Below are 20,306 nucleotides of genomic sequence, written 5' to 3'. Positions count from 1 at the left end.
TGAACTGAGTGGCCCAGGCCAAAATGAAGAACTACTTTATTCATCATACATACACCTGTGAAACTCCTTCATTTAACCCATCTGAAGCAGTGAAAACAGACATGCATGAGCATTCCCCCCCAGTGGGTAGCCATGTTAACAGCACCTGGGGAGCAGGTGCCTCACTCAAGGGCACCTTAACCTAAGGCTGCCCCATGTTAACCTAACGGCATGTCTTTGAACTGCAGGGGAAACTGGAGCACCCAGAGGAAACCCATGCAGACACAGGGGGAAAATGCAAACTCGACACAAACGCCCCCATTGGCCACTGGACTTGAACCCAGAACCTTCTTGCTGTGAGGTGACCGTGCTAACCACTACACCACCATGCTACCCAAAGTGGCTCTTAAAATTTCCTCTGGTCAAACAAAAAAATTTTAAATCATTTTTACTTGAAACCCCCCCATGGTGTGTTACGTATGCCCCCAGAAACGGATTAATGAACAACCTGTATAACTCATTTAGATACTGTACCTTAATCAAACATTACAGTCATTTAGCTGACATTTTTATTCAAAGTGACTAACAGTAAGCGCATGTAACCTAGGTAACCAAGAGAATCCAAGAGCAACCACTGGTGAAGTACTAGTGTAAACAAATAGCCTACAAATACTATCAAATATCTGGAATGATCAGGGTAGTTAAGAAGTTGAAGCTTGGACAAATACATAGACAAGGAATTATTTAAATATGGTATGTTTCCAAAGTTTGACAGCATCTGCATTAAAATGGTTAGCCTATGCTTCTTGAACCTAGCTTTCGCTTCTTGAGCCTATCCAAGAGACATCACGGTACAGTAGGCTAGGAGAGTTCTATTAGACTAGATCTAGATGTTTATGGTTAATATGGGTTATATAGTTATGGTATTTGGCAGATGCTTCTGTCCAAAGCGATTTACAATATACATTATTAGTAAACCAATACAAAATCGCTCTCCGACATAGCTGCTACATGACTTTCCCTTTTTGCTCTGGCTAGGCTCAACCTCAGCTTTTAAGCAAACAAACTCGCCCTCTCTTTTACACATAATTTTGCCAATTTTATTACTGTGTAGATAATTGTATGCCTCCGTGCTTTTGTAGTTCCTTAGCTCCTTGCCATCAACGCCCTCACTCAGAATAAAATAATTGACAATGTCAACGTAGCTGACCTCAGGCCACAACTTCATGTCATCTATCTGTTCCATGAGGGTAAACAGATGGGGCACTTTGATCATATTAACGTCAACATGCTGGAGCAGAAGAAAAGATCCCAGCTTGTGCTATATGGATCACGGGAAAAGTCAGAGTTCGGGAAAGTTGTGTGCTGTGTCCGAAATCACTCTCATTCACTATTCCCTACTCACTATCTAGGGAATTCTATATAGAGGATTATGTAGTGAGCCAATTGGTAAAATGAAAAAAAAAAGCACTTTCAAACATTCGCCGCGCTGTTATTTACGCCATTACTGTTGCACAATTAAACCGTGACAGATCAGTCAGCTGGTGGGTTTTCAAAATAATTAAATACATGCATTTTTGTGATACATTATACCGAGTACATTTCCCACAAATAAATAGAAAGTACTTTGCTGTATCTTTCAATTCTTTTAAATCAAGGCTGAATACTTTTTGCCACTGTCTTATTAAATCAAATGTGAGGCTTTTGATTAATTCCCCACTCTGCACTGTTTTATTCTTGTATGTCTTATTCTATTTTAGCTCATTCTGTTCTCTTACCATTTTAATTGTACTTAAATGTCCGTTTAAAGTGTTCCTTCCTCTGTCCATTCACCCCACAACATTGCCATTTTTGCACCATAACTTAAGTTTGTCTCATGCCTGTTGTCATGAGGTAAAACAAACTACTGCTATACTCAATCTAAAATACTTAACAGTCCTAACAAAACAGATTTTCTTTCAGTGCAACCACAATACATGATGGTACATATTGCTTGGTTAGGGGCACTACTTTTCACGATGCATTGCAGGACAGTAGGAGTCCACTATATAGGGTGTAAATTCTCATGACACATTCAGCCAGCACTACAAAATGGCAAACTCGCTATATAGTCCACTATCTAGTGAGTAGTGAGTGATTTGACACAGCATTGATATCATGGAGCGATCTGAAAACTCATGAACAGCTTTGAATTTTGCACTTTAGAATTAAACTTTTACAATAATTCACAAACTTGGAGTTGCAGAAAGGTACTCCAAGGAAGGAACATTTTAAATTTTGATTGCAATTTTAATTTTTTTTTTCTTGCTTCTCAAAATCATAGATGCCCTTTGGCAGCGCTCGAAACTAACGGTGTCCCGATGTCCCGGGGACCATAAAAAATGTCATCGGGACACAAAATTATCATATCTGGGACAATCCTGGGACAATGGAAAAAAACAAATCTAGAAAAAAAGTTCTACATTAATATTATTTACAAAGCCGTAACACATACGTAGACATTCACCTAATTTGTCAATTTTAATTTTAAAACGTTAACAGCGAAAAATACATAGTAGCTACACTTTCGATGCACCTGCATCCGTAGGCTACAGAGCAGCGCATTCTGTTCTAGAATCTTCAGCCGGAGTCCGCATTATATGGACTTGGAATGGAATTGCTACCGCACACGCTGCGCCGACTCTTGCCAGAACAAAAACGCTTAAGTGGTTGAAGCGGACCGACCGTGGGGAAGAAACTGAAAGCCCAGACATAACGTCTCCGGGACCTTCAGGATCCAAAGTGTCCTCGCCTGGTCTGCAGGCAACGCTAGTAACTGAATGAACTTAATGAACAATGTTAGACACGTTATAAAATACAACAAGAATGATGTGGATGATATTGACGGAAGATACCGTTCAACAGAATAAGTGAGTTTTCTTGGTGTCTTTCTAGTTCAGAAAGTTTAGTCAGTCAGCAGCACAACTAGGCTAGGACCTGGCACTATGTTGATGTTGCTAACATTTGCACCCGGCAGCGAAAGTTCATAAAACGGATAACGGAAAGTTCATAAAAATGGATAACGGTAATGGTGAAAATTATAAGTTGGCCTTATAAGTGCCAACAGATATTCAAGGTATAAGTAGATGAAATGAACATGAAAGGGGTCTTATTTTCAACTAAAGTATACTGCAGATGTAGGGAGTTGAAACATTTTCTGAATGAGCTAGTTGGCCCCTTTAAATAAACAGGTATCTATTCATACAGTGAGATCGCCAAAGTTTAATAAACTGAAAATGCAATAACTGTAATTTTGAAGTAGATGATGTATAGGACATGTGTCGCTTGTGTCTTGTGACTTATTGTAAAAATGATATAAAAGGGTTCAAAATTGCATAGTTACAAATATAATAGTAACTTCATATGATGGGCGGCACGGTGGTGTAGTGGTTAGCGCTGTCGCCTCACAGCAAGAAGGTCCTGGGTTCGAGCCCCGGGGCCGGCGAGGGCCTTTCTGTGTGGAGTTTGCATGTTCTCCCCGTGTCCGCGTGGGTTTCCTCCGGGTGCTCCGGTTTCCCCCACAGTCCAAAGACATGCAGGTTAGGTTAACTGGTGACTCTAAATTGACCGTAGGTGTGAGTGTGAATGGTTGTCTGTGTCTATGTGTCAGCCCTGTGATGACCTGGCGACTTGTCCAGGGTGTACCCCGCCTTTCGCCCGTGGTCAGCTGGGATGGGCTCCGGCTTGCCTGCGACCCTGTAGGGCAGGATAAAGCGGCTAGAGATAATGAGATGAGATGAGACTTCATATGATAATATTAACCACTGGTTATTTCAGAGAGGAAAAAAATGGGGACACTATTGCTTCCATTCGGGACAATACAACACAGAATTCGGGACCACTGGGGGACACAAAGAAAAAAAGTTAATTTCGAGCCCTGCCCTTTGGGCGACCAAACCTCAACTTTTAGTGGCCCTGGTCAGTTTTTAGCAGTCACTGGTGACCGTGCGACCAAGTTTCAGCTCTGTAAATAATGGGGAAACCCACCACTGCAATCAATTTCTCCTCTGTGGTAGGCTTCTTGAGAATGGGTTGAATGCAGTCATGGTAACTTGGGCTCCATTCTTTAAGTATTCTTTTAGAGTGGAGTGCTTCTAAATTTCGACTGGTCACAGAACTGTGTTCTAGATCATTACCATAAAGTTGCCTGGACTTCAACTTTATTCTGACAACCCCCACCACCACCGATCTCAGCACCAAGAGACGCTAGCTTAAAGAAAAATAACTCCGGGTCGTTTTGACACACTCACTGCAATTGGTGTGAACATGGGGTTAAAATCATCTGTAGTATTTCTACAGGATTTTGATAAAAGCTTACCTGAACAATTTAATTTAAAAACAAATATATTTTTCAAGTAGATTTGGGCCATCATACCATCTAATAACCATTTTTACATGGCTGATGGCCAGCGCACCACCTCTTGCTTGTCAAATATTACGTCTAATCCAACATTATCCCTGAAATTAATTTCAGCAATGTTTGCATATTACAACCCCGATTCCAAAAAAGTTGGGACAAAGTACAAATTGTAAATAAAAATGGAATGCAATAATTTACAAATCTCAAAAACTGATATTGTATTCACAATAGAACATATGCCGCTTTCCCACTACCAACGCGGCTGAGTTGGGCTGAGCCGTGCCGTGCTGAGTTGGGCTGAGTCGAGCTGAGTGGGGCTGTTGGAGTTGCATTTCGACTACAACCGCGCTGAACCGTGCTGGCTGGAAGTGGGTGGACACATTGGGTGGAGTTAGCGAAAGTGGGTGGACGTCACGTGATGTTAGGCGACGCAAACAGTGACATCGGTGATCTTTTAAGCGGTAGTCTCACGACCCGGATAGTAAACAATAAACATGGAGGACATGGAGTCGTTAGTGTTGCTGGTCTTGGTGCTGTGGCTTGTTGTCACCGACAACGCCAACAGATACTGGCAAGAGCGTATAGATGAGGCGAGGCGCATAAGGCTTCAGAAATTCTCGTAATTCTTCTTCCGGGTTTACGGTGTTTACAGATCCCAGCGTGCTCGCGGGGCGTGTGTGGGCGTGTGAGGACACTCCTCCTCACCAATCAGTGCACAGGGGAGTGTCTCCTCATGCCCCTAGCCTCACTCAGCTCGGTTTGGCTCGCTTCAGCCCCACTCCAAAACCGTGTGAGTTTTGGGTGCTCAGTAGGGCTGAAGCGAGCCGAGTCGTGCTGCTCTAAGGTAGTCGAAACGCGAGCCATGTCGGGCTGAAATGAGCTGAAAAAGGGTAGTGGAAAAGGGCCAATAGACAACATATCAAATGTCGAAAGTGAGACATTTTGAAATTTCATGACAGCAACACATCTCAAAGTTGGGACAGGGGCAATAAGAGGCCGGAAAAGTTAAAGGTACAAAAAAGGAACAGCTGGAGGACCAAATTGCAACTCATTAGGTCAATTGGCAATAGGTCATTAACATGACTGGATATCAAAAGAGCATCTTGGCATGGCAACGGCTCTCAGAAGTAAAGACGGGAAAAGGATCACCAATCCCCGTAATTCTGCACCGACAAATAGTGGAGCAATATCAGAAAGGAGTTCGACAGTGTAAAATTACAGAGAGTTTGAACATATCATCTACAGTGCATAATATCAAAAGATTCAGAGAATCTGGAAGAATCTGTATGTAAGGGTCAAGGCCAGAAAACCATACTGGGTGCCCAGGATCTTCAGGCCCTTAGATGGCACTGCATCACATACAGGCATGCTTCTGTATTGGAAAGTCACAAAATGGGCTCAGGAATATTTCCAGAAAACATTATCTGTGAACACAATTCACCGTACCATCCACCATTGCCAGCCAAAACTCTATAGTTCAAAGAAGCCATATCTAAACATGATCCAGAATCACAGACGTCTTCTCTGGGCCAAGGCTCATTTAAAATGGACTGTGGCAAAGTGGAAAACTATTCTGTGGTCAGACGAATCAAATTTTGAAGTTCTTTATGGAAATCATGGACGCTTGTGTCATTCGGACTAAAGAGGAGAAGGACAACCCAAGTTGTCATCAGTGCTCAGTTCAGAAGCCTGCATCTCTGATGGTATGGGGTTGCATTACTGTGTATGGCATGGGCAGCTTACACATCTGGAAAGACACCATCAATGCTGAAAGGTATATCCAGGTTCTAGAGCAACACATGTTCCCATCCAGACTATGTCTCTTTCAGGGAAGACCTTGCATTTTCCAACATGACAATGCCAAACCACATACTGCATCAATTACAGCATCATGGCTGCGTAGAAGGGTCCGGGTACTGAACTGGCCAGCCTGCAGTCCAGATCTTTCACCCATAGAAAACATTTGGCGCATCATAAAACGGAAGATACGACAAAAAAAAGACCTAAAACAGTTGAGCAACTAGAATCCTACATTAGACAAGAACGGGTTAACGTTCCTATCCCTAAACTTGAGCAACTTGTCTCCCCAGTCCCCAGACGTTTACAGACTGTTGTAAAGAGAAAAGGGGATATGTCTCAGTGGTAAACATGGCCTTGTCCCAACTTTGAGATTTGTCGTCATGAAATTTAAAAATCACCTAATTTTTCTCTTTAAATGATACATTTTCTCAGTTTAAACATTTGATATGCCATGCATGTTCTATTCTGAATAAAATATGGACTTTTGAAACTTCCACATCATTGCATTCCGTTTTTATTTACAATTTGTATTTTGTCCCAACTTTTTTGGACTCGGGGTTGTATACAACTGCACTATATACACATACAGTTACAAAAATATGAGCATGTTTTTGTATGCAAGAATGTTTGTAACCATTTGTCTGCTTGGATATGACTAATCCTTGTGCAGGTGATAATGAAATGTATTTGGTGATGCTCATATGGGCAGCACTCACCTCCCCATGTGTTCGCTACAGGAAGAGCAGTATGGAGAGATAGAGATGGCTGGAATGCTGGCTGGAGATCCAGCAGATCATTTGGCACCTTTGAAGCACTAAACAAAAAAACATTAACAGGTCAAGTATCTAACACGCATGCAAATCCAAACATTGCAGGTTGATTCAACATACTTAGGTTTCAGACCAATGCAGCACAGTCAAATGCACAATTCCTTACTGCTGAAAGAACGCAGGGAGAGTGTCCACTTTTAAGAGGGTAGTCATGCAACAATACCACAGCCAGAATGGCTTTCCAAGTTAAAAGGGTGCAAGTGAGTGATCTTTTGCTCTACTGTTCTCTGTAGTTTAATTTAGCCTCTCCACACAACCATCGTAATAGTATACTGCCTAAATGCCTTCATGATCATGTGCAGTGAATGTTTAATGAGCTGTGGGCAGAAGTAAGTGGAAGTGAAAACAATGGAAGTTCAGATGGTAGGATACTACATACAGGTCAAGCTTGGGTGGATTTGGTGAATGTCATTTTACACAAAGCCACCATCCCTATAGTTAAGTCAAAAGACAGATTTTGTGCACACAGCTGAAAATAAGGCCCTCTGCCAAATGGCTTACCACAGTCATGATGAACAGCACTTGGTTTCCCATTTATAGCATTGTATGTGTATCAGATCATCTCTAGCATTCATATTTTACTGAACTAGCCATCTAATTTTCAAAAATAAAGGAATAAATAAGCTAAAATCTTCACATATGAAAGAAGCTTCATGTTTGCATGCTTTTTAAAAAAATAACTCCATTTTAGGTGGAAGAACATGTCAAGTTCCTGAGCAAAGTTGTGGAGAAATGGAGCAATTATTTCCCCTCACCTGTTAGTGGAGCTGGGTGTGGAGAACAGGTCAATTGCTGGAGCAGTGCTGATGCTGCCAGAGGCTGTGGATACTGGAGAGGCAGCTGTGGTTGAGGATGTGGAAGGCTTTTTGGAGAGTTCTTTCAGGCGCTGCTCCTGCAGGGAGAATAAAGTTGATTTCACATGGCAATTTTGGTACCCGCCCAAAAAACCCCATCCACAATATACCAAAGGCTAATGTGTTTTATAATGCCAAAAATATTGTTAACTTCCAAATAAAATTAGTTCCACTCTGTGTACACAATTCTGGGCCTAAATAAACCAAAAAGGGGTATACTTCAACAGTATCTCTAGGTGCATGAGTGCACTTGTGTTATTTCTTTGACAGTACAACAGTTTTGTGATCTTGAACAGCCATCAGAAGTGATGCAACGCACCTTAAGTGTTTTTAAACGAGCTTGTTCCTCCTCTAGGGCTGCCTGCTTTTCCCTCTCATCCACTTTGGTGAAAGATATGCCCGTGTTTGCCAGAGAGGACACAGCGTTGGACAGTGTGCTGGCCCTTTTAAAAAAAAAAAAAAAAAAAGTGGGGTGGGGGCACATGCCAGTATAAGATGCTATATTAAAGGAACAGTCCACCGTACTTCCATAATGAAATATGTTCTTCTCTGAATTGAGACGAGCTGATCCGTACCTCTCCGAGCTTTGTGCGACCTCCCAGTCAGTCAGTCAGACGCGCTGTTACCCCTGTTAGCAATGTAGCTAGGCTCAGCATGGCCAATGGTATTTTTTGGGGCTGTAGTTAGATGCGACCAAACTCTTCCACGTTTTTCCTGTTTACATAGGTTTATATGACCAGTGACATGAAACAAAGTTCAGTTACACAAATTGAAACGTGACGATTTTCTATGCTATGGAAAGTCCGCACTATAATGACAGGCGTACTAACACCTTCTGCGTGCTTCGACAGCGCATTGATACCTTCACACAAAGGTATCAATGCGCTGTCGAAGCGCGCAGAAGGTGTTAGTACGCCTGTCATTATAGTGCGGACTTTCCATAGCACAGAAAATCGCCACGTTTCAATTTGTGTAACTGAACTTTGTTTCATGTCACTGGTCATATAAACCTATGTAAACAGGAAAAACGTGGAAGAGTTTGGTCGCATCTAACTACAGCCCCAAAAAATACCACTGGCCATGCTGAGCCTAGCTACATTACTAACAGGAGTAACAGCGCGTCTGACTGACTGACTGGGAGGTCGCACAAAGCTCGGAGAGGTACGGATCAGCTCGTCTCAATTCAGAGAAGAACATATTTCATTATGGAAGTACGGTGGACTGTTCCTTTAATGGAAATTGTCTTCCTTTGGCCCATAGCACACAAGGTTTTTAATACCCCCAACTCTCAATGAACTTTGACCCAAGTTTTCTTCCAAAATGTCAGAGCCAGCAAACCTAGACATTATTCTGTTGCACAAAATGCAACTCAGATTCCACATTTGAGGAAGTCATTTACAGAGGAAAACGTTAAATTATCCATTTTTGCAGTGACCTGGTTCAGTACAGTACAAACTGCTGTGTGAGCATGCAAAACCACAGAGTTGCCCAAAAACACACCAGACACATCTACTTTCTACATCTGAACTCATTCAACAGCTCAATAAACTTGGCTCTGTGCCAGGCTCAAAGCTATCAAAGCCACCCTGTCTCCACACATACCAATCCAGAAAATCTCTCACACTAAATTTGGGACCTGAGCACAACAGCCTGGCAGGGAACTGATAAGCAAAGTTACTCATGTAGGTCACTGTACCTGCTTGCTGCTGTCGAGTCCTTCACCTTTTTTCCCTCTAGTGATGCCAAGTGCTGCTCCAATGCATCCAGGAGACTACTGGGGGCCTGGAAAAAGGAAGATTAATTATTTTAGTGATGCTCTCGTTCAAACATGCATACTGTCACTCTCCCTCTCTCACACACCTCGGTGAGCATGCATAATACTTCATCACCACAAAAGGAACAAAATAGCAGTCAATCACAGAGGAAAAAAAAATAGAGAGGTACAGATACTTACGCAGACTGTAAACTGAAAATGGAAAGATACAGAATATAAAGGTGGCAGTTTGACATTTCAGTGCATTTCAGAAAATAAGACTGAGGATGCAGACATTAAATATTTAAACCAACCAATAAACTTAACCATATAAGCTTAACTGCCTGTGTATGGCTATTGAGAGAACCTTGTCACCCAAAGCAAAACGTAAAACATGGTCTACTCACGTTTACTAGGCTTATTACCTCCGCCAAGGAGGTTATGTTTTCAGTAGCGTTGGCTTGTTTGTTTGTTAGTTTGTCTGTTAGCAACATTACGGAAAAAGTTATGAACGGATTGCTCTGAAATTTTTTCCAGAGGTGTGACTGGGCACAAGTAACAATCCATTACATTTTGGCGGTGATCCGGATCACTGTCTGGATCCCGGAATTTTTTAAAGGATTCTTGGCGGAGGTCTGCGCTCTCCGAGTGCTTTTCTAGTTCATTTCTCTGTTTGTGTAGAGACACCAGGACAGGAAGCTACTTTGGAGTTTTAACCATGCAAATTTCATATTTTCAAAATCAAAAAAGGTTTTAGGGGAAACAAATGTGGAAAATATACCCTGCTTTTACAACTAAACATCTTTACAGTTGCATGCATTTGTTGCTTGAAAAAGGAGACCGAGCAAACAGCATTTTGCCATCAGCAACATACAGAAGGCACTGCATGCACCAGGCTGAAGCTGGGCCATGCTGAAACAAGGGAGTGTGCACCTTTAAGGTTGTGCCTCATAACCATACAGCAATTCTGGCACTTTTAAAATCTTTGCATTTTGAATTTGTTGAATCTGAAGACTATGAATAGAATAATACTGTGGATGACTATGAATGATTTAGCTGTGCAAAGACAAATATTGGCTAACAGACATGAACACAGAGAGCAGGGTTGTGTTTTTGGTTTAGATGGGTTGGGGAGATTAGAGCACTCATACTGCAATCAAGACCAAACAGCATCACTCAGTTTAGAGCTGATAAAGAATTCACAATCTTACCTGAGACAAGTCCGGTATATCACCTCGGTCAATGCCCACTTGCTGTGTGTTGAGATCACACAGAGAGAGAGAGAGAAAAAACACACACACGTCATGGTAAGCAATCAGCACCGTACAACCAAACTCAAGTGCTCTGAATTTCTCTATGTACAGTACCAGAGGTGGAACAAGTGTAAAAGCTCCCTGTAGCAAGACTAAAGGCCTCTGCATGCTCGTGCGACAAGGCTTTCGCAGATAGCTTTTCGCAGACAGTTGTAATTTATTGTTGAGCGGGGATAATAGGCGTGCGCGATGTTATTCACCGGCACAACGCAAGGGGGCGTGAAGTCGCTAGGAGTAGTTGGTGGGTGTGGTTAGTGGAGTGTTTATCCTCCAGTTACTTATAATGACTAGAACTGGAGTCGTATAGATGTACGTACTTCCTCAATCAACCGCTCTTCATGCTGCTCCATCTTCGGTCGTGAAAACAAACCAAACCGGGAAAGTAGGGAAGCGGAAGTGCGTGTACAGCGGATGTAGAGTGGACCAATCAGAGCCCTCTTGTCTGCGAGGCTTCTGTGGTGGTCACAATTTTTGGGAGGTGCGCGCAGAGCGTCTGCGAAGGTGGGGGGGCTACGCAGACACTGTCTGCGAGGACTGGGTTGTCAGCATAAATTGGCCTTAACAGCAGTGCCACACATTTTAGTGGTTTTAACCACCCCACAAAACCCAATTGTGAATAATCACCTATGTGTCATGATCAGTGTAAAAAGCTCTAAATATAGACGCTATACACCTACCTCAGCAACTTTGAGGAACTCTGAGATCCTCGTCATACGGGTGAGGAATTTCTTATAGATGTCAAGTCCTTCTTTACACTGGGCTTTCTTCATATCAAAGTACTTCTCTGTGTAATTTAGAAAAAGGAGTGTGGATTTTTTTTTGTTTGAAAACTACACAGCTGCAATGCACACTACTAAGAAATAACCTCTACTTCAGAGGTTCACACAACCCAGGCATTTTGTGACCCCCATCATTGGGCCATGATCCAAAGCACGTCTCACCTGCCAATCATTCTCCACAAACTACCAATTTATTCACGTTTGATTATGTGAAACATTCTTCAATCCTTTGCGACCGCTTACCCAGCCAACATAAAACATGCCCTTACATCTCCAAAAGTGACAAAAGCTGCTGACATCACCAAATTCTCAAGATTCTTAAAGTATTTTCCTAATGCATCAAAACTGTGTACATGTTTCACACAAATTTAATACCTAACCCAAAATTCCATAAAGTAATGCAATTGCAGATTATTCAGATAACTCAGGTTTACAACTGCTATTATGTAAATGACTATCAAGAGAGGTATAATTATGGGTGGTTGCTATAAAGTGGAGACTCTCATGCCTTTGCCTCAGGCTCCAAAGTAGTATGATGACTCAAACTACACTGCTCAACTGAACTAGCTGCAGCACAGCAGGTCAACACAGGGCTCAAAGGTTTCTTTACCAGGAAACAGAGCAGGCAAACTCAACATGAAGCAGAGGCCAGCACAATACATGCAAGTTCTTTTACAGCAGAGAAACATCTCACCAAGCAGGCTGATGATCCCTTCATTATAGGCAGCGAATAGCCGGATGGCATCTTTAAACAAGAGCATGAAGGCAGCATTAATGACTCCATTTGTGAGTTCGTTTGCATTTACCTGTTGATGGACATACAATTTGGATTGAACTTTATTAAACCCAATCCTGATGGTTCAATTTTTAAATAAATAAATAAAAAATAAAGGGCCCCCCTCACATTGAAGTCAAGAAGCGAGCCCATCTGATTCTGGATGATGGGGAGGGTCTTCAGCAGCTTCTCTGTGTTCATGGTTCTCATAACGCCATCTGCCCTAAGAGTCAACAACACACAATATACCAGACCACACCAGGAGCATCCACAGATGACCTGAATTATATGAAGGGTTACTGACTATTATGGTAGCATTTTAAGGTAGTTACCGCAACCCAGAATTTTATTGCTTAGATGTAGATGTAATGAGAAAATGCACTTACCCCCGCTTCACTTTAGTGAAGTCAAAAGCAACCTGTCTGTAAGACACAGCCTTTTCGTTAAGATAACGGCTATACCGCCGGATGAAAGTGGACATATCATAGCCTGAAAAGAGGTATGAAACTAACAGCCTTGCTTAAGGGTGAGCCCTCTGAACCCAAGAGTTACAACCCTTATTACAAACATGGGCAAAAAAGGCACAAGATACTCAAATTGAGGGTTTTAGTCAATTACTAGAACTAATTTTGATGGTACAGCTGGCATTTTAAATGACTCAAAGGATTTATGCAAGACATTTATACAAGGTAGAGCCAGAACTGCTTGAGTGTTAACCCTGAGTGCTGACTACCAGTCATCCCGCTAACATGGGAAAAGCCTTGCGTAAATAAATAAAAGCTCCCATGGATTTAAGCTCAAATTCAGCCATGCTACTCAACATGTCACATATGGGAGCGAGAAAAAGTGCACATGCAAGAGCAAGTGACCATGAGAACAGCAACAAGCTACCACATGCAGTCATGTCTTAGCTTTCCTTCACTACACTGGAGTCTTTGCATTACTGATTGCATTAGTGCGCATATTTGCATCCATTTTTTGCGCACAAACTTTTTACAGCACGAAAAGAACTTGATGCATCAAGTCACTATGCATTTCCAATTAACACAGTTCTCAAAAGGGAGCAGCAGCAGGACAACCAAAATATTACCAGGAAAAGGGGGGGGGGGGTGCATTTTGGTCTCTGGAACACACCTCACTACATAAGGAAAATCAGGTTGCATTTGTTCATTAACCTCAATCAACCTTTACTTTGTCTTTTTTTTCTGAATTTCTGGTGTTTAGACTGCGGTCATCATATGTAGAAACATTTAAAAAAAAAAAAAGGGCAATGTAAACTTGACTACTGAGCCAAATACTGACCTTGGAAGCACCTACCTTGTAAGCCACTTTTGTCCAAAAAATTACTGAGGTTGAATAATGTGTTCCTGGAAGCCAAGTACTGAATAAATCTCTGTGTAAAGTGAAATAAATTAGTTATTTGTTCTTTTTAAAAAGGTCATACATTGTAAAAACAGCAACTGTGTTCCAAATGAAGTATGAGAAGACCTGAACTACAGCCCATCATTTTACTTAAAAGGGCAAAAACGCAGTACATTATGGAATAAGCCAACATGGAAAGAAATCACTTTTACTGTAATAGTGTAATTTCATCCTAGAGAGACTTCCTTCAATGTCCAAATAGTAAATTCATACCAGCATACACTTGAAGAAGACCAAATAAAGCTCCAAACATCCATTTTAAATACTGCAGATGCTAAAACTTCCCTATTGATCATATCCTGGAGCATTAAACTTCCCTATTGATCATATCCTGGAGTTTTTTCCTCCGTGCTCTCACGGAAGGCGGTCGCACCTCTGCTCTCCTTTTTTTTTTTCCTGCTTGTGCTCTTTGTTAGTCTCGTCTGCCTATACTTTTTTTTTTGAGAGACTCTCTCCGCATTGAATTTCTAAACTTAAAAAAAAAAAAAGCAACAAGCAGCATGGATTTGATAAACTGGTCTCCTAACGAAATTGACACAGTTTCTGGGTTCAGGGGAACCCACCTGTCCTGCCGGAACGTCTGTGGAGGACATTGAAGATATCTACCTATTCGGAACCATGATTACAGGACTTTTGCTGATTGGATTAGGCATTGCCCTGGTATATCGAGGAAATCAGACAGTGACAGCTGTTCAAAGCCCCACAAAGCTGCCCGATATGATTGGAGTGGTAGGCAAAGCTGTTGGCACTTGGACTGTGGACATTCAGAACTTTAACCACAAAATGGTTGTTATCGCGGAGCAGCTTTCAGCTTTGCAAGGAATACGCATTTCGGAGACCAAATGGAATTGAACAGAATGGACGAAATGGACAGATATGGACGAGTGGTGTGGACGTGTAAAGACTGCGTCTGTTCAAAAGACTAAACAATCCATCTTATCGACATTCGGCTCTCTGAACAGCACTGGCCTTGATCAAGGCCGTTGCTGGGATAACATTTCCCCCAGAAGGTCACTGCTGGGAGACACTCTTGCATTTTTCGCATTCCTTCCCCAATTTTCCGCGGTCGCCGTTTTTCACCCCCAGTGTGACAAGCGGGTGAGTGACCAGCACCATTTGCATGGCTGCAGGAGCGGACGGCTGCTTGCTTGCACTGGGTTACCTCTACCTCCTCCTCTTCCCCCCCACCCCCGATTGCCCCTCCTTCCCCCCTTTCCCCCCTCAAATCCCATGTTTTAAAGTGTACTTGTGTTATTGTGTGCTTTTGCGGAGGTTTTTAAATGCTCCCACACTGTACTCCTGATAGGAGCATAGTGGGGGGGGGGGGGGGGGGGGGGGGGTCTTTTTTCCTCATGTTACTACTGTGTTTCTTTTTCTTTTATCCCCGTCTTCCTGTCCTGTTCCCCCTCTAAGGACAGGTTGATTGTCAATTTCACTGGTAACAGTGACAATAAAGGGTTCATTCATTCATTCATTCATTCATTCATTAAGGGTGTGCATGTATATAACTGACCTCATTGCCATAGACCATGAGGTGGTGTGTGGTGGTGAGGGATTTGAACACGACCACCCAACTGGTGTTGGTGGTGCGTTCAAACAGCATGTCCGCCAGGTGAGGGATGTTCACGTTCATCTCATTTGTGCACTGAATCAGATCTGAAGAGACACAGATACAGACGTGTTGCCAAGTAAAAATGCGGATGCACTTAGGTACAGGTATAATTATGTCCACAGTAATAACTGAAAGTTCAAGGCAATGTTTTTCTTTCATATAAAAAGGGTGCCCAAGGATACTGATGAGCACCAATACATTTTATTCTACAAAAACCTGATTAATATATTAAATTACACTTGCAAACAGACAGAGGAGATAATGAGGAAGAGAGGAATGGAGAGACTCCTGCAACCAACATGTTTGTGGATCAGAAATGTGTTGAGAATGTGAAAAAGTAGGAAGCAATTTGAGGCAGGAAGGCCTGAGAGGCTATAGACATTTGAATGTGCTGTTCTTGAAAGAAGAAATGTCAAAGTCTAAAACGGCACACCCCCATCCCACCGCACACCTGTCCCTTTTAAACAGATGTCAATTCCACCTCCATTATAATCCTTCTGGCTCGGAGGCAGAAAGACACAGACGCCCCGTTCTGCATTCTGAAGTTTCATACAGAACCCGAGGCAGAACAAAGGCGCAAGAATTCTGCCTTCAGCATGCTGTGTGAAAGGAGTCAGAAAGGGAGGAAGGAAATGGCAGAGCAGTACTAACCAAGAGAAGGAACAAGCAGAGCTGGACTGTTGGATGCCAATTACCCTGTGACTGGCAGCTTATAACTTGACAGTTTCAAGAATCTCATCAACTGTGTCAAATTTGATCATGCCCATTCACAGTGCAGCTCCAGTCATGTTCGGATCTCATTCTATACAGTGTGCGACTACAGCACATGACCATTACGGTACACTCTGCTGTAAGACAGTAATATTGCTTTAAATAAATATGGACTTGTCTACTGAATTGATGTGAGAAAACAGTTGCTGACTCTTTAGCCTCACTACATCACATCTGATAATATACAATGCATCCTGCTCTCCATTCAGCCACTCAATCATTTTTAAAATAGTCATGCAGCTTATTTTCAAGCTGGAAAAACGTAACCAATAGATATTTGATAATCTCATTCAAATAAGTTAATTTGTCAGTAGTGATGTAGGGCAAAACTGAATGCTCTTCAGACTGTGTTTAAGCCTGCTGAAAGAGAAGAGCAGGGAGGATTGGGAATCTAGCGACAGTAGTTGGTTTACACCAGATACAAAGACCTGTAGCGTCCTAACAACCATTGCAAAGACACGGACAAAAAGCCCAGAAACTCCTATTTACCAAGGCAAAAACGATGCAGGATTTCTCATGTCCTGATCCCTAGATCTTTAATCCAGCCACATATAAAAAAGTTGTACTCCTCCATACTCTCCCAGGTTTCCATCTGTGTGTCCATGTAGAACAATGTCTGCAGCACCAGGTAGTTTGAGACATCAGGGAACTCAATGAATGGATAATTTTCCAACTCAATGAATAACTTTAGACATAAGTTGATCAGCAGAGCTGGTGGGGTCATGCATGTATAGATACAAATCATTACAAATACAAAAGACTAAAAATATACACAAACTTTTGGAAAAAAAACCCCTTAAAATCTGTTAATTACCTTCACATCAAGTTAATAGTATGTATAACTAAATACAAAGACAATAGTTATGGTTACAATATGATCAAATTTTGTTTTACTAATGTCAAATTTAGGTGGTAAATTTCTTTCATCAGAAAAAATTGTTAGCATGTAAGGCTCTATCCCACTGAGTGGTTTCTATAGCCACTTCTTTTGCGTGTACTTCTTGGTTTTAATAACCTGCTTGTTTGCTGTACACAAACATGGCAATAACTTCCTGTGTTAATCAGACTCTACTTTTGGATCATTAATCCCTTTTGACAGAATTCCCTGCATGCATGGTTTGGCTTCTGGCACATCCATACAGTTTTAAATACAATACCTACAATCTAAAAATGTGTTATTACATTTATTTAAATTCCCATCTGTAACAGGGAGTGATGTTGCATCCCATTAATACACTTAAAAATTAGATTAAATTCTAATAGAATAGATGAGCCAAAATAATTGAGGATCTTTAATGGGTCCCGACTCTTTACAAGTATGAATAGGTGTGCCTTAAAGCAAAAAATGTTGGGAACCTCTTCTCTACAGGGCCCAGATCTTGGTGGATGGAGGGACAGCGTGAACAGCGCCCACAATTTGCAGAGGCTGCACAGGAAGCTGATGTAGAGGAGGAGGACAGGTTGTTTAGTTTCCTCCTAAATGCAATGGCAAACTGAATGATAAGACAGTACTACAGTACAGACTCCCATTTTATAATGCGTTTAGTTTTATAATTCATTTTTGCAATATTGCTAGGTCATAAGCAAAAAGCGCGTTGTCCCCTAAACTCCATACAAGATGCATTATGTACTCATACCATACGCAAGTCTTACATGTACAATATTGATATACGTTTCATGTTTTCAGGACTTGTCTTGTTCTTCTGTTGCAGAGATAAATGTTTAAATAAAAATAAATAAATTAAAAACACACACACACACACACACACACACACACACACACACACACACACACAAAACAACTCAATTATAACCCTAAAAAAAACAAAACAAACAAAAAAACAACAACAAAAAAAACAGTATTGCCTTGAACCGTGTACTTAAACTTGCTGAAATAACGCAAAATTTTAGGGCAAAAGGAAATTCGGGGGGGGGGAAATTGAGGCCATAAAAGGAGTCAAAAGTTATCACTGAGGCCTGATATCTGCCAATTTGGACTGTTTGCACTTCATTATAAAAGATTTGCACTTGCATCCATCTCCAACCATCCCTGACCGAATACTTCACCCCACTGACACTAGTACAACATGCACTTACACACCTCCACTGTACTTGTGGAAAATGACATCACGCACAATGGCGTTATGGCAGCCTCCTGGACACACACACAAAAAAAAGGCCCCATCCATTTTCATCACTTTAGTGGTTATATTATTAAATTCAACATGCAGCTTTTTATTTTATTATAAAAAGAGACAAAGGCTGACTTTTAGCTCAAAATATTTTGCAAATAAATTAAGAGCCATTTGACCTTCCTCCACAGTTAAGTACAACAGGGATGTGATTGGCCGAGGACAAAAAAGCAGGAAAATATATAGACCCATAATTCGACACGGCAGCAGTGTGGTGTGGTATGGCGCGGCAACGACGCGGTGCGGCAACAGTGCAGCCACTACACACAGTAACCTTATTTTGACACTTTTAATGAAAAGTGCAATACGCAAACATTTAGTGCCAATTTTCATCATTGGAAAACAATTATTTTGAGGGCAAACAACCTCAAACATCAAACAATAGGTGCAGATATTAGAACAGGTGATGAGCACACAGTGTCATCATTTTTTTCAAAATATGCACAATAACAATGTCAGTAAGTGTAGTATAAAGTCAGGAAGTGTAACATGGACATACAAGTGAAAAAACACTAAACAATATAATAACAGTGTAAAGCTCAGTTTAATTACCACTAAACATTTTACTTAAAGTTAAACATCATACACGTTAAAATGACATGGTTCTGAATGCAGCACACAACTGGAACATTCAATTGGTTTATTTTTCATCATTTCTGCACTATATTGTTTCAGCGTCTCTTGGTATTAACCGTGTGTCAATGATCGGTTCCGTGATATATCGCGATATTCAACACGATATTTCCATTAATATTTGCACAATCTGTTTTTATTCCTTTTGATTTAAAAATCCACACATTCACAAAAGGTATAGATAATTTTATTTAGTTCATATGTTTTAATGTCTTTTTCTGTAAAACTGCTTTGTGAATGTCTGTTGTTAAAGCGCTATACAATAAATTGACTTGACAATCAAATAAATTTATTAATACCAGTGTATTGTTGTAGATACACATACAACCTCATAGATACATTAAATGCAAGCTTGTGTGTAAAAGTGTCGCATAACTTAGGATCAAAGCAGATTATTTTTGGGAGAGGAAACAGACACATGCAATCAAACTCCAGGTATTGCTCTATAATAGCCACTAGTTAGCATCAAATGCAGGCACTGTGACCTGGTAAAGTGTGATTTCATGTCATTAACCATGTATAGTGATGTTACAAAGAAAAATAAAACTTGGAAGGAAGGATCAAAGATGGTTGCTGTGTCTAGTGAGTGTGTATATATAGAGAATGATGTGGTACAAAGCCTATGATGTAAATGAATTGCTTAACAGATTAGTTTGTGTTTAACTCAAGCAGCAGCTACAATTATCGACACTTTAATGATCTTTTGGCCATTGCAAAAGTAGAAAAGACTTTCAATATGTAAATTGTGCATGAATAGTGACTCGAACTTACAGTGGGGGGGAGAAAAAAAAATTGATTCCCAATTACTTAGCGTATCAGATCACGTGACACCATTCCACAAGTATTTGACACCTTTGTCCACAGTTATCAACACCATTCCACAATTATTGACATCCAGACAGGGCTTGACATTAACTTTTAAACCCACTTGCCTTGCCCTTTTTTAAAAAAAAAAACCTAGAGGTGGATGATATAACAGAAAAAACAAACAAAAAATGATATATAAATATTTTGCACAGGACTGTGTTCCTCTGATAACAGAAACAAAGCTCCAGCTCTCTCTGCTCTTAATCTGTTCTGTTCTTTCAGGATATATTGCGCATGTCGCTCTTTTGTTGATTTTTTTTTTTTAAAATGCCCGAGTTGTTTGAAACCAATCTGGGTTTTCTGTGTCGAAAAAGGAAGCTGCTTCAC

General features: G+C 41.1%; 1 protein-coding gene across 1 annotated transcript in view; it reads right to left on the bottom strand.

Annotated features, from left to right (window-relative positions):
• The window catches only part of LOC132873506 (phosphatidylinositol-binding clathrin assembly protein-like), an 88,959-nt gene that overhangs the window by 26,888 nt on the left and 41,765 nt on the right, over positions 1–20,306 (bottom strand). The window contains 11 exon segments of the mRNA XM_060909153.1: positions 6,895–6,992; positions 7,764–7,900; positions 8,182–8,305; positions 9,559–9,644; positions 10,827–10,868; positions 11,606–11,712; positions 12,402–12,513; positions 12,612–12,705; positions 12,869–12,971; positions 13,800–13,875; positions 15,418–15,560. Coding sequence (XP_060765136.1) covers positions 6,895–6,992; positions 7,764–7,900; positions 8,182–8,305; positions 9,559–9,644; positions 10,827–10,868; positions 11,606–11,712; positions 12,402–12,513; positions 12,612–12,705; positions 12,869–12,971; positions 13,800–13,875; positions 15,418–15,560 — 1,122 coding nt within the window.

The sequence above is a fragment of the Neoarius graeffei genome, chromosome 25 (genome assembly GCF_027579695.1).
Source record: "Neoarius graeffei isolate fNeoGra1 chromosome 25, fNeoGra1.pri, whole genome shotgun sequence".
Lineage (NCBI taxonomy): Eukaryota > Metazoa > Chordata > Actinopteri > Siluriformes > Ariidae > Neoarius > Neoarius graeffei.
This window is presented reverse-complemented; position numbering and strand designations above follow the sequence as displayed.